The 23,226-nt window shown below is 45.2% G+C and overlaps 1 protein-coding gene across 1 annotated transcript in view; it reads right to left on the bottom strand.

Annotated features, from left to right (window-relative positions):
• The window catches only part of LOC133457131 (cell migration-inducing and hyaluronan-binding protein-like), a 122,730-nt gene that overhangs the window by 41,029 nt on the left and 58,475 nt on the right, over window positions 1–23,226 (bottom strand). Inside the window, exons 5-14 of the mRNA XM_061736048.1 lie at window positions 22,201–22,437; window positions 21,659–21,838; window positions 19,655–19,725; window positions 19,434–19,529; window positions 18,735–18,856; window positions 18,442–18,589; window positions 17,796–17,987; window positions 10,929–11,098; window positions 10,632–10,841; window positions 7,577–7,782 (exon numbers count right to left, since the gene is read on the bottom strand). Coding sequence (XP_061592032.1) covers window positions 7,577–7,782; window positions 10,632–10,841; window positions 10,929–11,098; window positions 17,796–17,987; window positions 18,442–18,589; window positions 18,735–18,856; window positions 19,434–19,529; window positions 19,655–19,725; window positions 21,659–21,838; window positions 22,201–22,437 — 1,632 coding nt within the window. The remainder of the gene's footprint in view (window positions 1–7,576; window positions 7,783–10,631; window positions 10,842–10,928; window positions 11,099–17,795; window positions 17,988–18,441; window positions 18,590–18,734; window positions 18,857–19,433; window positions 19,530–19,654; window positions 19,726–21,658; window positions 21,839–22,200; window positions 22,438–23,226) is intronic.

Here is a 23,226-nt window from a genome sequence, read left to right as displayed (position 1 = left end):
TCCTTTCTCTGTTCTTCATTCTATCTGTCTGTTCTCTCTTTTCCTGCTCTGCCCAGCTGGCTTCCGGCAGGAGGGTCCCCCATTATGATCCTGGTCCTGGTCCAGGTTTCTTCCTCCTAAAGGGGAGTTTTTCTTGCCACTGTTTGGTTTAAGGTTTTTCTCCCACTAGGGGAGATTTTTACCTGCCATTGTTTATGTAATAATTGCTCGGGGGTTTATGTTCTGGGTCTCTGGAAAGCACCTAGACACAACTTCTATTGTAATAGACGCTATATAAATAAAATTGAATTGAATAACCATTTGAACTATCTGAATCTGAAAACTACTGCAACGATTAATTTTCCTTTTGGGCATGAATTAACTATCTTTGAATTAACACCTCCTGAATTTTGCTTAGATCTATTTTGTACACCTGCAGCTAAGCTTTTCAGCACTGGATTGTGTCTCCACATGTACTAGCCTTGAGACAACCTGACAAGATATGTCCACATTTTTTTTTCTTTGGGACGTGCTTTGTTCCACACCATTTTTCCTGAGCCAAGTCACAAGTCTCCCTAGCCAAACTCAAACTGAACCCTGGCCCTGTCCAAGAGCTGTTCCTGCCTCCTGAACCGCCACTCTTGGGTTCCATTTCCTCCCCTTGGTTGGATTTGGCCCCACCTCCCTAACCATTGCATCTTTACTCCCAGCTAACAGCAGCTCTGTCCTGACCTTGAAGCACTTAAACTCCTCTGCTAACCTATATACTGGTAGCTGTAGTATTCCTTTCCCATATAATGCTACACTACTTAAGACACCTAGGAACCCCTAACCACTTCCTTATGTAGGAGCTAACTAATGTGGTATATTGAAAATGGCCACATCAACCTTGGGAATAACCCAAATTACAAACACACAACTTATCTTTCCTGGGAAACCTGACTTGTCTATTTTTTCCAATCCTTCAGGAACATCTTATCTAACTTGCGCTACCTGTTCTTTATGACTCATGTCCACACTGTACCACCTACCTAAACTCTGACTTTTCCTTAACTGTTGGGATTTCCTCTTCAACAATGAAAAACTTCCCATCACTTAACATTCCCCTAAATACAGAGATGCTCCTGGATTTGCTAGACTTAATCTTCATTTTAGCCCACCTTTCATATTGATCCTTTCCAGCAGCCTCTTTGTACAAGGACATGTAGTTACATGTCAGATCATCCATCAAAGCCCTAACTGGTGGAGCTGTATCCCATTCCGCTGCCTCTCTCTGCCTTCAACCCATTTGGATGCTCTGATGAGTTTTTTCCATTGCGAATGCCAGCAGCACATCCTGCCATAGAACCTATTTCTAACCTCTGCCAGCCTGTTGTGAAACCTGCTGTATTAATGCACAACCTAACATCTTGAAAATATAACACAATTGCAAGATCAAAACTCCCCTGTCCCCCCAGGTGGGCTGGCCTTTGGTCGGGTGGGGGTTGTGGGCCTGGAGGACGTGGACCTCTTGGCCCCGTGGTCGGCCTATGCCAGGTGGTTGGTGCTCAGCTGGGTCCTAGTCCTTCATCGCAGGTTTCCTAGCTGCCTTCTCCTGTGGTCATGGGGGCTCCGCCTGGGGTTTCCCTCTGTTGCCTGCTGGGAGAGGACTTGTTGGCGGAGGGTTTCCTCCCGTCCCTCCTCTGGTCCTCCATGGGGCTGCTGGTGGCCTGGGTTCGGGTTTCTTCCTCACTGGCTTCTGGTCTCTCAGGTAGCGTGGTTGTGCCCTCCCTCCTCCACTCTTGTTGCAGCTGAGGTAAAGCCTTGTTTTCACCTTGCGCACACACTACTCACTCACCTACATGCTCACCCACAGTGTCGGGGACAGATAATTGCAGTAGCCTACTCCTGATTTAGTTTTAGAGACCTAGAATGGTTGCTGTTTGGGTCTGCCTGTTTTTGTTTGTTTTTCTTTCTTGCAGATTCCAAAGGTTTGTGTGTCCGTTGTGTGTTTTTTTCTGTTACTCAGATGCCCACCCCCCACTCTTATCCCTCATATATGTGTAAAAAGATGGTAAAAAAATGGTAAAATGGCCTACACTTATATAGCGCTTTCCAGCTGTACTCTTACAGCCCCAAAGCGCTTTACACTATAGACATTCACCCACACACACACACACACACACACACACACACACACACACACACTCCGGTTGTCGGCGGAGCCACACACAACAGCGCTGGCCTGACAACCGGGAGCAACCGGAACTAGGAACTAGGGTTTGAACCACTGACCTTCAGGTTCAATTCAATTCAATTTTATTTCAATTTTATTTATATAGCGTCTAATACAACAGAGTTGTCTCTAGACGCTTTACAGAGACCCATACCCAGAACATGACCCCCGAGCAGATATTACATAAACAATGGCAGGTAAAAAACTCCCCTAGTGGGAGAAAAACCTTAAGCCAAACAGTGGCAAGGAAAAACTCCCCTTTAGGAGGGAAGAAACCTTGAGCAGGACCAGGCTCATCAGGGGGGACCCTCCTGCCGAGGGCCAGACTGGTGGGTCAGGGACGGCAACAGCACAGCAGGCAGGTGGAAGCAGCAACGGGATGACCGGGGGTGGGGACCGCAGGCCAGCACACAGCTCCCGAAGCTCCGGCCCAATCAGCAAGTCCCAGGTTGGGGTGCAGGGTCAGGAAAAGACTTGTGCTCCGTAATGCAAGCTACAAGCCACCCATGGCCACCTGCAGGACAAAAGAGAGAAAAGGGAGGAGAAGGGGGGGGCAGCAACGGGATGACCAGGGGTGGGGACCGCAGGCCAGCACACAGCTCCCGAAGCTCCGGCCCAATCAGCAAGTCCCAGGTTGGGGTGCAGGGTCAGGGAAAGACTTGTGCTCCGTAATGCAAGCTACAAGCCACCCACGACCACCTGCAGGTTCCGGTGTCCGGCAAAGGATGCTGCAACATGGACAAAAGAGAGAAAAGGGAGGAGAAGGGGGGGCCAGCACAAGAAACTACAGGAGCGACTCTGACACACTAAAGTTTACACTACCTAGAGATTTACCAACACCAGCTAGAGGTTTACTAAACACTAACTATAGGCTTTACTAAACAGAAAGGTTTTAAGTTTAGTTTTAAAGGTGGAGGTGGAGTCAGCCTCCTTAACCCAGATTGGAAGTTGGTTCCAAAGTAATGGTGCCTGATAGCAGAACGCCCGCCCTCCAAATCTACATTTAGATACTCTAGGAACTACGAGTAAACCTGCACTCTGAGAACGGAGAGCTCTGACAGGAACATAAGGCACTATCAGGTCTTGCAAATAATGCGGAGCTAAGCCGTTTTGGGCTTTATACGCAAGTAATAAAATTTTAAATTGGATTCTGAATTTTACGGGTAGCCAATGGAGCGACGCTAACACTGGAGAGACGTGGTCTCTCCTGCTAATTCCTGTCAGTACTCGTGCTGCTGCATTTTGGATCAGCTGGAGCCTATTCAGCAAATTACTTGGACATCCTGCTAACAACACATTACAGTAATCTAGTCTAGAAGATACAAACGCATGAACTAGTTTTTCTGCATCACTCTGTGAGAGGATTTTCCTAATCTTTGCAATATTACGGAGATGGAAAAAGGCTATTTTACAAACCTGATTGACATATGGTTTAAACGACAAATCCTGATCGAAAATAACACCAAGATTTCTCACAGTTGCACTGGAAGCCATCGCAACACCATCTAATCCCTTCCTAAGATGCTCTGGACCAAGAATGATAACCTCTGTTTTATCTGAATTTAGAAGCAGGAAATTTCTGGACATCCAGTCCTTGATGTCCCTAAGACATGCCTGAAGTTTAACTAACGGTTCTGTTTCATCCGGCTTCATAGACAAATAGAGCTGCGTATCATCAGCATAACAATGAAAGTGTATGCCGTGATTCTGGATTATACTTCCCAACGGCTGCATGTATAAACTGAACAAGATTGGCCCTAGCACTGAACCCTGCGGAACACCATAACAGACCCTTGACTGTTCTGAAGAAACCTCATGTACATGAACAAACTGGAACCTGTCAGATAGATATGATTTAAACCAACATAGAGCTGTCCCTTTAATCCCAACAACATGCTCTAACCTGTGCAGTAAAATGCCATGATCTATAGTGTCAAAAGCAGCACTGAGGTCCAGTAGAACCAGTATGGACACTAATCCCTTATCTGAGGCCATAAGGAGGTCATTCGTGACTCGAACAAGTGCTGTCTCTGTGCTATGATGCATTCTGAACCCTGACTGAAAGACTTCAAACAGATCATTTCTATACAAATAGTCACATAACTGGCTTGAAACTGCCCTTTCCAGAATTTTAGACACAAATGGAAGGTTGGAAATTGGTCTATAATTAGCTAAGGTGTCTGGGTCAAGAGAAGGTTTTTTAAGTAAAGGTTTAATTACTGCGACTTTGAAAACCTGTGGTACATATCCTAAACTTAGGGATAGGTTAATTTGGTCCAGTATTGTCGTACCAATAAGAGAAAAAACATGTTTGAATAGACGAGTCGGGATGGGGTCTAACATACATGTGGTTGACTTAGCTCTATTAACGAGTGAAGTCAGCTCAGGGAGGTCTATAGGATCAAAACAGTCTAGAGACAAGTCAGAGCCTAGGGAAGTCGCTAAAGCTGAAGAAACACCTACAACCGGCTGGTTGATTTCTTCTCTAATTCTCGTGATTTTACTGTTAAAGAAGCTCATAAAGTCCTCACTACTGAGAGCTGCAGGAATGCACGGCTCAACAGAGTTGTGACTCTTTGTCAGCCTGGCTACAGTGCTGAACAGAAAACGTGCCAGGTTCATGGGCAAAGCTCTACCAACTGAGCCACCTCCCCCTCTCCCCTCAGATTCCCCTATACATTCAAAAGAGGATCCAGAACTGACTGATGTCCTATAATTACTTCTCCTTGGGAATAAGGACACCCCCTGCCATACGTCTTGCTCTTGGAATTATTTGCTTCTCCCAAAAACATAAGGATATCAGGCACACTTTTATAGACCCAGTAGGAGACTCCATTTGGCCCTGGGAGCAAAGAAGCATTCGCACACCTCACCACTTCCTGAACTTTCTTCCACTTAAGTGGCCTACCTCCTGTTTCATGTTTCTCTCTCTGACTGATGTGCTAACCTCACCTGCATCGCTTCCTACCTCCTGCTCATCCTCAATGACAGTATTTCTGATTACTAGCTGTGGTTTTCTACCCGTCGCTTAGGCCCCGTTTACACGGAGCAAAAACGGAGGCGTTTTCATGCGTTTTGGCCGTTCGTTTACACGAAAACGAAGCTCAAAGCCCCCAAAAATGATCATTTCTGAAAACTCCGGCCAAAGTGGAGATTTTCAAAAACTCAGTTTTCACGTTTGTGTCTAAACAGAGGAAAACAGAGATTTAAGCTTCAGAACGTCACATTATGCAACAGAAACGTCACCTGCGTCATGAGTGCGACCTGCGTTTAATTAGTTGGGCCACCGTGAATATTTTCTTGTATTTTACCTGTTTTATATTCTAAAGTCACACTTAAAAGTAACTCCACTTCTCTGTCACTCCAAACGAAAGACTCTCGTTCCGTCTTGGAAGTAAAGCCTGAATTATGGTCCCGCGTTAAATCGACGCAGAGCCTACAGCGTAGGGTACGCGGCGATGCGCGCCGTACGGTGTGCCTCGCCGTGTACCCTACGCCAGGGGTTCTTAACCTTTCTGACCTTGGGGCCCAATTTTTTCAGTACAGAGTGGCCCGAGGCCCGTTAAATATTAACACTGTACAGCAGCGAAGGTCCAGAACATCATAATAAATATATATATATATATATATATATTCAAGCAGCCTCATAGTTGTATCAACATCTGCATCTGACTGTTATATTAAAAAAGTACATATTTGCCCATTAACATGTGTAACTTCAATTACACATTTTTTTCTCTTAAAAATAAAATAAATAAATAAGATTTTATTTTATTTTTCAAATGCTATCTTATTTTATTTCTTTACCAGCAGTTTGAATTTCCCCTTTTCTTTGTTAATTGTCTCAACACATTTTTATAATAAATTAATATAAACACATCTTAGCAATTTAAAAGTTTTGCAGTTTTTCTTTCTTCCCCTCTTATAATCTTATGCCCCCACTTTCTGTCGTTCAGTGAGAGAACTGAGCTCTAATTTCTCCTGCCAGGACTTTAAATCTGGGCTGGATGGTGTCAGGTTCTCATGCACATGAGAAGGTGCTCATTGATGAACCTGGAACGATATTTAGTTTTAATTATGTTCATTGTGGAGAAAGCTGCTTCACAGCTGTATGTGGACCCAAACATGTTTAAGATGGTCAGCTTATTTTCTGTGACTTCAGTTCAGACTTGAGTGGATATGTTTGATGAAAAACTTTGTGTTTTGTTTCAGTGGCGTTTTACTTTCGCACTTTGAACGCCACGGTCTCTGAACGTATGAGACACTGGTTTTGTCCCAGTGGGAAGACTGAACAAGGATGAATCTGTCCATTCCGGGTTGAACTTCCCTTTCCACCTGTTAGGCTTCTCATCTTTGTAAGAGTCAAGCTAATTACTTACTAAGTAACTTACTAAGTTTTATTTACATTAATAAATTGTCAGGACTGCGCGTGTCGGATTTCATCCGAGCCTGATCAGCTGAGACGGCCGGGCAGAACCCGCAGCTCTCTGGCCGCTGCAGCAGAGTCACTTTCCGATGCTTTTGCGAGCCCGAACAACAGTCCAGTCCAGCAGACACATCTACATGTACAATCCTTCAGCAGTAACGATGGAGCCCACCGCCCGAGCGGCACCGACCTCCCCGGCTGCGCGGACGAGTCAGGATAAATGATCACGCCGCGCTCGCTCGCTCTGGGCGCAGACCCAAGTAATCGATCCCTGATCCTGGCAGATCTAAACCTACTCTGTGCAAAATGAAGGATTTTCTCTATAAATACACACCATTTCTCTTACTATTACACGTACAGCTAGCTGAGGGTCTTCTTCTCTTCATTTGGTCGGGAGTTGCTATGCAGTCCTGCAGCCCCCGCGGCCCACACGTACAAAACTGAATTTTTTTCGCAGCCCACTAGATGGCGCTCGCGGCCCAAGTGTGGGCCGCGGCCCTATGGTTAAGAATCACTGCCCTACGCTGTAGGCTCTGCGTTGGTGTAACGCAGAACCATAAATCAGCCTTAACTGGAAGTTACACGTGTCATTTGTTGATGTTTTTTCCAGGATTCTGATTGGCTGGCATGACGTTAACAGCGTATATATGCGGATTGGTGTAAACGAAGAGATTTGGAAAACGATCTTGTGTAAACAATGGAATTTTTCCCTCTGTCCTTTCATTGATAAACGCTTCTTTCCCTGATGTATTCTAAGGCCTTTGATTGATGTTTAAGAACATCATCAATCATGAACCTCTTAAAATTTCAACTTGACAACCTGAAAACTGGATATATGACAGTTGAAGACAATTCAGAACTTTTGAAAGTCAAAAGAAGCAGAAAACCAAACCTTTAACAAGTACATTTCAGCTTGGATGAAGTCCAGCTGAGAGGGCATGAAGTCGATGTCTCACCTGCAGTCTTGGCGGGGGTTGGCCACGTATCCTGGGTATGCTCCATCAGTGATGTCCCGACACATCTTGCTGTCTCTGTCTGAGGGCAGCAGGGTTCCTGCTCGAACCATCAGCCCTAAGCAATGGAGGAACGTGTTCCTCTCCTCTGCACCATCCTCCATGAAGAAACAGTGCCCAAGTGTGTCATAGCCCACCACGTCCTTCACCTGGAGGCAGCAAATGTGTGGACATTAATTCATTCAGTCTACCCTTCTATCACCTCCACCGTTCTGAACAGTCCATGTACTAAACTACCCAGATACATCCATAATTCTACAGAAAGTCATCAGGACATTCTGCTTTTTGATTCTGGAAATCTGTGAAAAACATACGGCAGCCAGGAACAGATAATCACCATCACTGATGAACTGATCATCAGCAATGTGCAGAACTCCACAAAAACAGATGTTTGCTGGTCTGGAAGATTAAGGTGAGTATTAACACAATGCCAAGAGGGAACGACAGCACCAATGGTCTTAGAGAAATGAAACTGTTGCTACACGTCAATCTTGAAAGGATTATAAAACCATTTCTAAACTGTACAGATAGAAGCAAGCTACACTGAAATTAACTGGATTTGATTGGGCTTCTTTGTCAGCATAGCATTGGATTGAACCAAACGAGGCAGGATCAGATTGGATTAGACCTGATTGGCCTGGAATAATTTGGACACCACTAGATTGGACGGAATTTAATTTAATTATTTGGACTGGTTTATATGGGATTATCAGAACTGGATTTGATTGGACTGAAATATCTGGACTGCACTGAATTGGACTAGATGGAAAAATTTGGACCTGGATACCTTACCACCGGGAGCTTAATTTATGATTACAGAAAACTAGAATTATTATTTTAAACCATTTTACTACTCTGTGAGCGTAGCTTATCAGCAGCCCAAGCCCGCGCTATTGTGACTGGGATTGAGGAACTCAGCTAGCAGCAGCTAGCAGAAGCTAATTAGCAGCAAGGTGCCTCCCTTTTCCATTTCCATGGATGATTACCACAAACTGCTCCAGAAGATAGCACTACTGGAAACAAAAATTCACAGGCTCGAAGTGAATGGGAAGATAAATGGACAATATGGGAATGCTTGTACTCTGCCGATTTCCCAAAACAGTGAAAGGGAGCAGGCTAACAGAAAGCTAACTAACACCACCAAAACCATTATTTTTAACAACTTGTGCTTCTCATTATTTTACCTCTTTTCTTATTTTATTTCATTTTATTTGTTATTTACTCTTTAATTGTGTCTTGCCGCTTTTAATGTTGATGTAAAGCATTTTGAATTACCTTGTGTTGAATTGTGCTATACAAATACACTGGATTGGAGCTGGATTGGACCAGGCTGGACTGGAATAAATTGGCTGCATTGGCTTATTCCGATTGGAATGGTCTCTCATTATGTGCCTGAATAATTTCAGGAGCTGTTTTTCTGGGCATTTTCCCCTGATATATTCGGGTAAAGCAGGAAAGAGATAGAAAAGAGGATGAAGAACAGAGAGAGAAGAGACAGAGATATATTGTCAAAGGTCCAAAAAAGCAGATATATTAGTATTAATGATCTGTTAACTTGAGAACTAAGTTCTATGTACATATGACTGATACATGGTTAGCTAAAGAGACCATCATATAAACAGGTGGAGACAGCAGACAATGAGGTGGTCAGAAGGGGGGACTGCAGGTCAGCATGCAGCTCTGGAAACTCTGGCCTGCACACTTGTACAGAAGAGAAAAGGAGGGGGCAGATCATAACTATAAACTACAAGAACAATGGAGAACAATTATGGTGATCAGATAGCCCAATTCTAAATAATAACTGAGGATTGCAGCTGACCGGAGCTAGGGCAGTAAGATCACTGGTATCGGTCATGGCGGTAACCACCAAACCTGGCGGTGGACACCCTGGGTGAGGGAAGAGTCTAATAGAGATTGAAGTCTGGAGGCAGTTGATAGGTACTGGCGGGCAAAGCAACCCAAAGCCTCAGCGGTTGTTGAGTAAAGAACTCAGGCGTAGGACCACTTCAGAGAGCCAATGGGGAAGGACTTTCGATTGGCTCCAAGAAGATTCTGGCAAACCACGAGGTGACTCAGGCGAGGAAAGCAGAGCTCTAGCAACAATGTGTATAGTGGAGGTAGGGTGCTGTTGACCTCAACTGTAGACGTCATTGGACGGTGGAAAGAGTACTTTAAGTATCGTCTTAATCACACCAACACATGTTCTAGGGAGGAAGCTGTCTGTGGACTCAGGGATGTGCTCATCCGGTTGTTGAGGTAGTTAAAAAGCTCCACGGTGGCAGGGCTGTGGCGGATATAGCTGTCTTGGCCAGGGTGGTTTCTCACATGGTCAACCTGAAAGCGCAAAGGACCCAAATTTGATTATTTGGACAAGATTGGATTGGACTTAATTATTTGGATTTGATTATTCCTGAATTGGCTAGATTGATATGGATTTGATTGTTTTGTAATTTGGACTGGATTATTTTGACTGGACTGGATTTGATCAGATTGGATTGATTAGATCGATTGGCAGTTATGAGCTGTGTACAACAGAATTTAACCTGAAGATGTTTTCCTCTTGATCACTTTATGCTTGAATAATTTCTCCTTCTGTTGCAGTTCCCCCACAAATACTAAAAAAAACAAAACAATTATTAGTGTCCCCAGGAGTGGACTTCCCAGATGTCTCCAGAGTAAGCAGGACTGAGGTTCACAAGACTCCATCTGAACAAACCAGCAGATTTCTGGAACAATGTCCTGCGGACAGATGAGACCAAAGTGGAGATGTTTGGTCTTAATGTCCAGAACCATGTTTGGAGGAAACCAAACACAGTATTTAAGCAGAGAACACCCTACTCGTGTCAATCACAGTGGTGGAAGGGTGATGGTTTGGTACCTGCACACCTTGCACTTTGGGGATTTTCTCCCTTTCTATAACTATTTTACTCTATTCCTATTATTCCATAATTGGTTCTGTCTGTTCCTGAGAGAATCAGAAATTGGAAGTGGGACTTACCAGCAGACCATTGGAGCCATGGATGGTCACACAGCGGGAGAACGAGTGGTGAATGGACACATGGCTGACAGAGGTAGGTGGGTTGTAACCTCCCCTCTCGTCTACATCTCCGTTCATGTGGAAGTGGATGGGGTAGTGACCCATGGTCTGCTGGCCCATGTGCTGGAGCTCCACGCCTGCAATGTGAACGGCCCTGAAGCCCCGCTCCACCTGACAACGACAGACTGGCATTAATTAAAAAAAAAAAAAACAATAGACAAGCAGCCAGCTTGTTCCATCCAGGTTAACCAGTTTTACCTTCAAATGTCCTCCAAAGGTGTCGAACTTAAAGAACTTGCAGGCATTGTGGCTGTAGCAGCCAGACTCTGTTTCTCCACGGACCAGAATGTTCCGAGTCAGCAGGCCCACCTCCGCCCTCATGTCCACGCCGTCCACCTCCTCACCCATGTGAAGGAACCAGGCAGTACCTGCACATGTACACAAATATGATCCAACAACAACACTCTTTCACTCTGTGTCATCTCCATTCCTTCTGATGACACCTCAAAAGGATCCTGGCAGTGAGGAAACCAAGTGATGAAGAGTTTCAGCTGTTACTTTGGTTGTTGGTTTCTTAATTCTCCTAGATGACTCTGTGCCGTACCATAATCTGTCACCCACAGATTTTTGAAGAGCTTGTGAAGAGCTGGTTTGAAATTTTTTATTTGGACTGATGGAATCGACTCCACCCAAATCCAGTAGTCCAAAAATGGTCAAATGGATGGAACAAGCAGGCCTGGGACAGGCCCACCTTATTTCACTTACTATAACTTCACCTCCTTTAGATTTGTGTGAGCTCTCCGTTCTCAGAGTGCTAGTTTACACGTAGTACCTAGAGTTTGGTTAAATGTAGATCTGGAGGATGGGTCTTCTGCTATCAGGAACCATTACTATGGAACCAACTTGCAGTTTGGGTTAAGGAGGCTTACACCACCTCCACCTTTAAAAGCAAACTTGTTAGTGTTTGGAAACCTGCCATTGTTTATGTAATGGCATGTTCTGGTCTCTGGAAAGCACCTAGGGACAACTTCTGTTGTAATAGACACTACATAAATAACATTGAATTGAATTACCAGCACTGAAAACAGGACTAGCAGAACTGCAACCAGGACTTGGGGAATATCAACCGGGATCAGCAGAACTGACTAGTAGTAGACTAGTAGAACTAAAACAAGTACATACAAGAATGTAGGTTTTATCTTGATCTAGCACACTAACTTAGAATTGACCCTTTGTCAAGCCCTGCTCCCACTGCTAGGTCGGACAAAACTGTCATCTCTCCCGTCTACTTCCATTGTACAAACAGGGTTTTACATCACACTATTTCTAATTATTGGACCAAAGAAAATCAACAGCAACTGGATATAAATAAAAAGGAACACTTCAGGTACGGTGTGGTGAAAAAAACAGGTTTTCGGCAAGAACGAGATCTTTTGATTAGTTTAGCTAATAGCACAGTGGGAGGTGTGGCCGTCCACGTATCTTTATACAAAACATTTTTTGTCATTTACTATTGTTTTGGGATGAAATGTGTTCCTGTGATTCTCTCTGGGTAGCTGGTGTCACTTTTACAAGTGCCCCAAACACCGCGTAACCATTTAAAAATAAATAAATAAATAAATGCTTTCGCAGTTGTAGCTGCTGCAGAGCTGACTTTGTTTCGGTAGTACGGAACGGACTTCTGCCGGTTTTGGGACAAAAATACGCTGCACCTTCACTACACTGTGTGCAGTGTTCCCAAGTGTTCCTTTTACTAATACGAAAGTTAAAAAAAAAAATAATCCAGTTATTTAAATTTTGATACAAGGCAAGTAAAAACTACACTTTTTCCATTGACGTGAATGAGAGAGGGCAGTTTCGTCCAACCGGATATTCTGCCCGGAAGTAGCAACGGAGAATATTTTTTCTGATTGGTCAGTCAGGGACCAACCAGAAGGCTGACAAAGGGTCAATTGCTCAACCATTTATATTCATCTCAGAAGTGTTTGAATTGGACATTAAGATTGGAGTGGGTTTGAACAACCCTGATCTAGGCTCGAGGATCAGGTTTGGACAACCCTGATTAGACCATTCCTTTTTATTTTGATATGATACATTTCCACAAATTTGTAATTATTTCTTGTGAATTTCGCACATCTCCATGGAACGTTTCAAATTGCGAATGTTGTTAAACTGATTGTCTTTTCCTCTGCAACTCCGACTAGTTCAAAAACTAGTGACAAGATGTTGGAGAGTCCTGAAACTATGAAGATAGATTGAAGAGGAAGCATGATGCAGGGGAGAACCATCATGAAGGTGAACAAAAATTATCCTCCTGGTACAGAAAAGACTTTCTCCTGGATCTGTTTCAGACCAAACAGTTTCTGCGGACTTGACAAACATCCATTTCCTGGAAGCCAGTGAGCACAAGCCAACACTGTCTCCCAGGTGGTTGAAGCAGATTTTTCAGTTTAACCCATTTCTAAATCACTGCTTTCATTCCCGGATTACGGAAACCAAATATCCCAGTTTCTGGGAACAGAACTGAACATAAACATCCACAGAGAAAAATGGTCCGAGTTGTGATACGTGTTTGATATTTACATAGATTTTACATATGGCATGTCACGCAGTTGTGAAATTTTAAGCCCACAGAATCACTGTATTTGGTCTTGTGATAAGTGCAGAGACAGCTAATTTTGATATCTATAATCCAACATGGTTAACAGGTAGACTATAAAAGCTCCAGAAGGTTGGGGTCTGGATTGCTGTGGCATTCTAGTTTGCAGGGGGAGGGTCAGCTCGTTCAGAAGCACATGGGTGCAGCAGGAACTGAGACCGGGGCCATGATGAGAAACCGCCTGAAAGCAGCAAGTGTGGAGGGGGAACAGTAGAGCGCTTGTCCTTCACAACACACACACACACACACACACACACACACACACACACACACACACACACACACACACACACACACACACACACACACACACACACACACACACACACACACACACACACACACACACACACACACACACACACACACACACCTGGATGGAAATATGGAATGGACCATTTCGATTTTTATTCAGACCAATTTCAAAATTCTATTTATGATTTAAATTTAACTTGTTTCTATGCACCGTAACTACTGCACAGTTGAAATTCTGTTTGGGAATTAATACTTATTGTGTTTTTTTTTGTTGTATTAATGTCAACAGAAGCTTCCAGACAGATCATCAAGAAACAGTACTTAGATGAAAATACACAAAGAAAGTTTATCCAGAACTCCTCCTCCTCCACTCACCTTCAGTTAATGAGCTGGTGGATAAATTCAATGGTAAAATTATTAGCATCATTAGTATCAGGTGGAAAAACAACTTAGAGGTTCATTATGACGTCTATAAAGAGACTGAGCATATAATACAGAGCTGAGGAAAGACAATCATATTTTATTAATATCATTACCAAAAACAACCATAATGCACTTTGTTCGCTACAGTTGACAGGCTAACAACCCGCCTGAGTCAGTGGACCCTGAACTTCTATCCAACCGTTACTGTGATGACTTTGACTTTCTTTACTGAAAAGATTCAGAAAATCTGACAGTCAGCCAGTGCTCCTATGCTAGACGCAGGACATGCGTCTCTTCTGTGTCCACCGAGAGAAGCCATGACACAATTCTCTCCAATCACTCATAAGAACCTAGATGACATCATACACCAACTGAACTCCACTTGCTGCTGTGATACTCCAGGGTCTTTAAGTGTTGAACATTGTATGTCCTCAGATTTTCTAGACATTGTAAATACGTCTCTGCTTTCAGGTCTCTGTCCTCAGTGATTAAAAACGGTGTCACATAAAGACGGTAGTTAAGTCTGTTATCACCTAAAGAACATGTGGAGGATTAAAGGACTGGTGTCTCAGCAGGACTTGGAAGACCTGGTCCAGCTTTTATCTCCAGTAGACTGGACTACTGTAACGCTGGTCTCACGGGTCTAGAACCTCCATCACCAGCTGCACTTAGTCCAGAACCTGCTGGAGTCCTGAGACCAGGAGACCAGAGTCCTAATGAGACCAGGAGACCAGAGTCCTAATGAGACCAGGAGACCAGAGTCCTCACTGAGACCAGGAGACCAGAGTCCTCACTGAGACCAGGAGACCAGAGTCCTCACTGAGACCAGGAGACCAGAGTCCTCACTGAGACCAGGAGACCAGAGTCCTCACTGAGACCAGGAGACTGGACCTTATAACTCCAGTTCTTAGATCTTTACGCTGGCTTCCTGTGTGTCCCATAACAGATGATAAATCCTGCTGCTGGTTTATAAATGTAATCTAGACAAGACAAAAGAACTTGTTATGGACATGAGAAGGAAGAAACCTGAAACTGACCCTATTTTGATTAAAGGACAGTCCGTAGAGATTGTACTCTCATATAAATATCTTGGTGTGCACGTGGACTGTAAACTGGACTGGAAGATGAACTCCAATGCTACTTTTAAGAAGGCCCATTCCAGATTATATTTCTTACAGAAACTCAGATCATTTGACATCAGCAGATCCCTTTTAAATGTTTTTTATAATTGCATTTTAGCAAGTGTCCTTTTTTATGCGGTTGTTTGTTGGGGCGGCAGCCTGAGATTGGAGGACAGGAACAGGATTAATAAACGTATTAAAAAGTCCGGATCTGTCATTGGTATGAGCCCTTCTTCTCTGGAGGTCAGAACAGAGCAGAGGACTAGGAGGAAGATCAGAGCTATTAGTACCAGTAGTACCAGTTATAGTACCAGTTATAGTACTAGTAGTACCAGTTATAGTACCAGTTATAGTACCAGTTATAGTACTAGTAGTACCAGTTATAGTACCAGTTATAGTACCAGTAGTACCAGTTATAGTACCAGTAGTACCAGTTATAGTACCAGTTATAGTAGGAGGAAGCTCAGAGCTTTCCTGTCCCAAGATGATCATCCCCTGTACAGCTTTTTTGCTAGAAGTAGCAGAAGTAGAAGCTTCTTTTGCCCAGATGCTCCACAGAGAGATTTGGGAAGTCCTTTGTTCCTGCAGCAACCAGACTTTTTAATTTGGACTGCTGATGTCATGTCTTGCTGCTATACTAATCCTTGTACTGCTTAAACTGCAGCCACTCTTTTAGGCTGTCATAACTTGCTGCCATATTTGCTTGCACAGTGCACTTTAAATTGCAGCTATATTCTTAGCTGTTTAACTTGCTGCTATACTTGTCTTGCATATTGCACTTTTAAATGGATTTGTATTCTTTTATGCATTTTTTATGTCCCTTTTTTGGGGGGTCATTTTCTGGTTATTTTGCTGCTGTATTGATCCACTGCTGTCCCTAGGTGGAGATATTATGTCTATGTCTTATGTTGTATTGTTGTGGCCATGGTGGCAATGAAGTTTCCCCGTGGCGATTATTAAAGTTGAATCCAACCCAATCCAATCCAATAAATCTCTGAATGGTCTCAGACCAAAAAATACATCTGTGATCTCCTGATCCATGATGAACCAACCAGAACCCTGAGGTTGTGAGGGTGATATCTGTCTTTAATTATTGCTTTTTAACTGTTTTATATACTGGTCCTTTTAAATCATATTTTCCATCCATCCATCCATTTTCCACCGCTTATCCGTTACTGGGTCGCGGGGGCAGCAGCCTTAACAGAGATGCCCAGACTTCCTTCACCCTAGATTCTTCCTCCAGCTCTTCCTCCGGCTCTTCCTCCGGCTCTTCCTCCGGCTCTTCCTCCGGCTCTCCCTCCGGCTCTTCCTCCGGCTCTTCCTCCGGCTCTTCCTCCGGCTCTTCCTCCGGCTCTTCCTCCGGCTCTTCCTCCGGCTCTTCCTCCGGCTCTTCCTCCGGCTCTTCCTCCGGCTCTTCCTCCAGCTCTTCCTCCAGCTCTTCCTCCAGCTCTTCCTCCAGCTCTTCCTCCATCTCTTCCTCCATCTCTTCCTCCAGCTCCGAGACGTTCCCAGGCCAGCCGAGAGACATAGTCTCTCCAGCGTGTCCTGGGTCTTCCCCGGGGTCTCCTCCCGGTGGGACATGCCTGGAACTCCTCCCTAGGGAGGAAGGACATGCCTGGAACACCTCCCTAGGGAGGAAGGACATGCCTGGAACATGCCTCTTCACCCGAGTGTCCAAGACATGTGGCCGAAGGTCAGATGAAACGACAACAAAGTCGATCATTGACCTCCGGCCTAGGGTGTCCTGGTGCCACGTGCACTGATGGACACCCTTATGCTTGAACATGGTGTTCGTGATGGACAAACTGTGACTAGCACAGAAGTCCAACAACAAAACACCGCTCGGGTTCAGATCGGGGAGGCCGTTCCTCCCAATCACGCCTCTCCAGGTATCACTGTCATTGCCCACGTGAGCGTTGAAGTCCCCCAGTAGAACAATGGAGTCCCCAGTTGGAGCACTATCAAGTACCCCTCCCAGGGACTCCAAGAAGGCCGGGTACTCCCCACTGCCGTAGGCACAAACAACAGTGAGAGATCTTTTCCCGACCCGAAGGCGCAGGGAAGCGACCCTCTCGTTCACCGGGGTGAACTCCAACACATGGCGACTGAGCTGGGGGGCTATAACCAAGCCCACACCAGCCCGTCGCCTCTCACCCTGGGCAACTCCAGAGTAGTGGAGGGTCCAGCCCCTTTCAAGGAGCTGGGTTCCAGAGCCCAAGCTATGTGTGGAGGTGAGCCCGACTATATCTAGCCGGTATCTCTCAACCTCACGCACAAGCTCCGGCTCCTTCCCCCCCAGCAAGGTGACTTTCCATATCCCTACTGCAAGGGTTTTGCAAGGGTAAATATTGTGAATTCTGTTGGTTTAAAGTCCCTCAGGTTTGGGGGCACAGTGAAGGTTGACTGGCCGGGACTCAAACCTGCGGTACCTGCACGAGGACTACAGCCTCTGTAAATGGGTCCACAGAGCTCTGGATCCAGTCTACTCCAGTGCTCTAGACAAAATTTCTACTTTGATCATAGGACAGAGTATTTCCTTGGTAACTACTAAGTGGAGGTATGCAGTTCATCTAGTTGCAGCTGAAACAACTCAGTGTTGTTCCCAACAGCATCCAAACACTCACATCACAGGCAGAGTCACATCACAGTCAGGCTTGTGTTTCTTACCTTTGACCTTCACCTGGTGAGATTTGCAGGTAGGGCAGGGTATCAGCGTGAACTCCTCAGTTTGGTGCATTGAATAGTCTGTGCTGGCCACAACAATCCGGTCACCGGGCATCCAGCCTGTTGGCTGGTCAGCCAGCTCCAGGATGGTGCTGTTGGTCAACATTTTCACTGAAATGGAGGCCTGTGGATGAACTGCCGGACAACAGGAGCTAATTTTAGGTACAGGGTGCTGCATGGCTCATGGATGGTGAATCACATGTAAGCTGCCAGCACCATTTCAGGGCAACGTGAGGAGGCTAAATGCTCACTACTTCTAGTTTTCTCTTCTCATACAAGAACATAGGTTTCAGTCTGATTCAACTTTGATGAAGAGGGCACTATATTCACCTATTCCAGAACATTCCAGTTGTTTAGTTAACTCTGGCTCTGAGCATGCTATTGCATTTGAGACTATTAGAAGTGTATTTTCCTCTTATTCTCTGGGTGAATGACAGACCATCTGATCCCAAAGTGGAATCAGATGAACTTTGCATGAGAATTTTCTGGAATAACAGCAAGGCAGCTATTTAGCAAGGCAAGCTCTTCATCAAGGTGTACGTGTGGTCCCTCCAAACATGCACACAGATGCTGAAAGTAATGAACAAACCGAGTTTTCCACACAAGAAGCGGACTTTGTAGTTGTGGCAGACTCTATGAGGCTGGTCCTTGTTCAGGCACACAAAGCCATAGTTTTTGTCGTTCCTGTGGATCACATCTCCTGTCTGGTTGGCAGGAACACCATCAAGGGTTTCAGCCTGGATAAAGAGAACACGATGAAAACAACCATGAAATGGCTCTGCTAAATGTGCACTTCTGGGACACAGCTCATGATTTTTAAGCTGGGGCCAGTGTGTGTATGTGTTTGTGTGTGTGGTCTTTGGTGTAGTAGCAGAGGATGACCTGGATGTCCAGAGGATTGTTGCACAGTCTCCCTGGGAATGTTCTGTGCAGGATGTCCAGCTTCTCCCAGTCTCCAGATCCCCTCTCATCATCCCTGTTAAACCAATCTGACCACTCTGCCTCTGAAAAACACACACATACGCACACACAACCCCCAGCCACAGTTTCAGGAATGTTCAAAGCTGGAAGCTTTCTACATGAATTTATGGGAATAAACTGGACATGTACTAAAGTTCACGTCAACCTGTAACAGCTAATCAAGTCTGACAGATTCTAGATCCCTGAGAACTTACTGAGTCAGATGACTGTGTCCAGAATATCTTTGTTTGAACAAGCTAGTAGTACGGTAATCAGTAATCGCAAAGAGTAATCACAGTAATCAGTAATCACAGTAATCAGTGATCATAATAATGAGCAAGCCAGCATCATCTAGCCAGCTAGCCTCTTAAACATCAATTAAATGTTGTTACCTAGCCAAGCTGTGGCATTGGTACAGTCTAAGTGGGAGTCTAACGTCCACGTTAGTTTTCCTAAGGTCAGGTAATTTCGGACCACAAAAGTTATAGCTAATATGAGAAACATTAGCCACAGCTAATCCTCAAAATAATCCTTTTGATTGTCATATCTTTCTAACTGTCTGAGAAAGCTTTTATTGTTAATATATGTAACCTCAGTGCAATGTGGGTGGAGCTACTGTACCTTGTAGCCAGCAGCTACTAGCGTTGACGCTGAAGTGCTCCCCAGAAGCCGAACGAAAAACAGCAGAGCTGTGTGACTCCGGCGATGCTTTCATTCCTGCTCAAACACAACATGGAAATGTTAACCAGCAGTGGCGAAACCACGGCAATAACAGCCCATTCAATTATACTACAACAAGATCTCATGCAGTCCTGAATTCTACAGCTGAAAGAGTCTCTCACCTTGGTAGAGGCTGTGATGCTCCACAGCAGAAGAAGGGTCACCTTTCTTCACAATGAAGGTCCAAGTATGGCTGCAGAGAAACCATAGACAGTTTCACGGTCACATGTCAGACAGGTAGTCTCCTCTGCTGCTCTTGATCTGGAGGCATCATGACCTTATGTTGAGTCTCCTACTGGCTATGAAGAAATGATGCCACCCAACCACAGTTAATTTAGTCCGAAAATGGGCATACAAGCCTAGAATGTAGTTGTAACAGGCCCTCAGTTACAAGAGAGTTATTTCAAACTTAGCTTAGCTCAAGCCAACATGCAATGATAACTAATGTTGCCTAAAATTCCTGAGGTGATGCTGATCCATCCTGAAACAACATCTAAAACAAGGTCTGTATGTTCACTGACTATTATGACCATGTTCTTCCTGCTCTCGCCAAAGGTGGACACTTTTCTTTTCTTCTCCCGCTCCCTCCCTATCTGCCCTGCTGCTGCTCTTTGTCTTGTGCTGTCTTGTCACTCTATTGGAGCCTCTCTATTCATATCCTCGGGTCCTGGGTAAGACATAAAACTGCACCCGGTTACAAGGCTCTGGTTTGGGAAAACTGGAGTTTTGGGGAGTGTGGAGCCACCCCTTAATTGTCATTGCTCTCAGGTCCACCCTGGCCCGGGGTGGTAGCACCTGCTGGGGTCCCACATATGGGTTAAATATGGGGTAGACTGGACTCATCAGCCTTGGCCGGCAGCCAGTCTAGGTGTGGAGAACCGATAGGCAGACGATGCAGCCGATGCTAGTACCAACGTACTGACCCTGTCTTTCCTTGGAGCCTGCTAGCGGAGGTCAAGGGTGGTTCCTGCTGCTTGGGCAACGCTGGAACCCTGATCTGTTGCCCGGGCAGGTGTTAAGGATATTATTATTCATATCCTCTGAAACTTTCTAAAATCATGGAATTGGTTAACTGGTCCCTCAACGAAATTCACCCAATTTTCTCAACGAGAAGACAGGGCATTGGGGAGCGCTCTTGCCCCGACGGGACGTTTGCTGCCAGATACACGATGGACTCCTGGAAAACGTGGAGGATCGTGCATCTGTCTATACTGTCAGTCGAGAATGTTGAAAATGCCTTTATAATTGGATTTTCTGATGACAGGATTTCTGCCTTTAGAGCTGGCGGTTACCTGGCATATCAACAAATTTTGGAAATCGTCGACAGCTATTCTGGCCCTTTCAGAGCCTGTTCTGTGCCTGCCTTAAGGTTTGTAAAATAGCATTTTTCCATCTCTGTAATATCGCAAAGATTAGGAAAATCCTCTCGCAGAGTGATGCAGAAAAACTAGTTCATGCGTTTGTATCTTCTAGACTAGATTACTGTAATGTGTTAATAGCAGGATGTCCAAGTAATTTGCTCAATAGGCTCCAGCTAATCCAAAATGCAGCAGCACGAGTGCTGACAGGAATCAGCAAGAGACGACGTCTTTCCAGTGTTAGCGTCGCTCCATTGGTCCCCGTAAAACGTCTAATCTAATTCAAAAATTGTATTACTTGCATGTAAAGCCCAAAACGGCTTAGCTCCGCAATGTTTGCAAGACCTGATAGTGCCTTATGTTCCTGGCAGAGCTCTCCCCGCTCTCAGAGTGCAGGTTTACTCGTAGTTCCTAGAGGATCCAAATGTAGATATGGAGGGCGGGTCTTCTGCTATCAGGAACCGTTACTATGGAACCAACTTCTACTCTGGGTTAAGGAGGCTGACACCACCTCCACCTTTAAAACCAAACTTAAAACCTTTCTGTTTAGTAAACCTCTAGTTAGTTTAAACTCTAGTGTGTTAGAGTCAGTAGTCATAGCTGCAGCTATAGAACAAGACTATAATAGTTAGTCTCAAACATAGCTTCGTCGTAGATATGCTGCTATAGGCCTATGCTGCAGGGGGACCGACATGATCCACTGGGTGGGTCCTTTCAGGGTATGCTCAACATCAAAATTTTCTGCACAGAAAGTCATCAAGAGTTTACCGGAAGCCCAGGTCATAGATGTGTTGGCTGCCGAGCCTGGACAGCATCCTTTTGGCTGAATCCTCCAGATTGTTAGAGGCCTCGTCGTTGACCACCATGGCCAGGATAAGTCCCACCTCCACCTCTCCCACATACTTTGCTAGGCTCCGGCTTTCATTGGGACTCTTGTAGGTGTCAAACCTGCAGGAAAGAAAATGAAACGGTTGTTGTGCATCCCATCTGGACCAACCAGCAGATGTACTAACACACTCCAAACACAATTTCACACCACACTAACAAAACTGGCTTCTCTGATATCCAGCTTGCGACTTTTAGACTAAATATAAGGCTTTGAGTGGCCAGATTTGACCCTATAGGTATAACTGTATCTCCAGATATCATGTCCTCATATTTGCATGAATTGTTCTGGAGAAGTGTTATTGAACAGCCACACACTGCCACACAGTTCATGCCATCAGAAGATAGAGAAAAATATAATACTTCAGCTCCCAACGTACCCTCATGATCATAAAACAGCCTCACTTTTTTGGGCGGAGCCTCACCTGTGAGCATGCAGCACCTGGGCTGTGTGGGGGTTGATCACGTGCACAATGATTCCTCGCCTTCCCCAGCTCCTCTTCAGCAGGTAGTTATCCTGAGCAATCTCTCCGGGGAGCAGCGTCTTGTTCAGAAACGTCCACGACAGCTTTGGCTGGCCGTGAATTTCCAGGGTCCCGCCAGTTCCCACGCCAATGAACTTCCTCCCAAAGTAGCCATGTTCCTCGTCATCATCGTCAAGCCTGGTAGAGAGAACATGGATGACTGAAGTAGTCATGCACGTGTAAAGGTAGACCCATGGCAGTGCACAAGCACCTGCCCTTTTGTCCTGGACCAGAAAAGTGGCCTTTCTGCTGGAGCCCAATTTTTTTCTTCATTCATCATTATTAAAAAATAAAAATTACCCCCCCAACAGTCTTTTTGATATCTCGGCATTTATTTGATTTCTTGGGGGAATTCTACCCCTATCTGATCTGCGGCGTGCACAAGCGCCCGCCTTCCTCCTCCCTCCTACTCCGGTTATTACTCATGCAGTGCTGAGCGCCGGCCAAACCGCCCGGCTAAACCACCGGGCCAAACTGCTAAATCGTAGGGCCAGACCGCCAAACCAGTCCGCCAAACTGTCGGGCCAATCCGCCAAACTGTCGGGCCAATCCACTGGGCCAAACTGTCGGGCCAATCCGCCAAACTGTCGGGCCAATCCGCCAAACTGTCGGGCAAATCCACTGGTCCAAACTGTCGGGCCAATCCACTGGTCCAAACTGCCAGGCCAAACTGCCTCGCCAACCCGGCAATCTGTCGGGCCAAACTGCCAGGCCAATCCACTGGGCCAAAGTGCCGGGCCAACCTGCCAAACTGTCGGGCCAATCCGTTGGGCCAAATTTCCGGGCCAAACCGCTTCTACACACTTCTCCTCTGACCTGGACCAGACAGACAGGTAATGACAGTGTTTAATTCAAAATTAACCACAACACTTGCGCCGCTGAAAACATTTCATGGCTAAATTTCCTTTCAATAGTCAATTACTGAAA

The sequence above is a fragment of the Cololabis saira genome, chromosome 2 (genome assembly GCF_033807715.1).
Source record: "Cololabis saira isolate AMF1-May2022 chromosome 2, fColSai1.1, whole genome shotgun sequence".
NCBI classification, from domain to species: domain Eukaryota; kingdom Metazoa; phylum Chordata; class Actinopteri; order Beloniformes; family Belonidae; genus Cololabis; species Cololabis saira.
The sequence above is the reverse complement of the archived record's forward strand: the minus strand, read 5'-3'. Positions and strand labels throughout refer to the sequence as shown.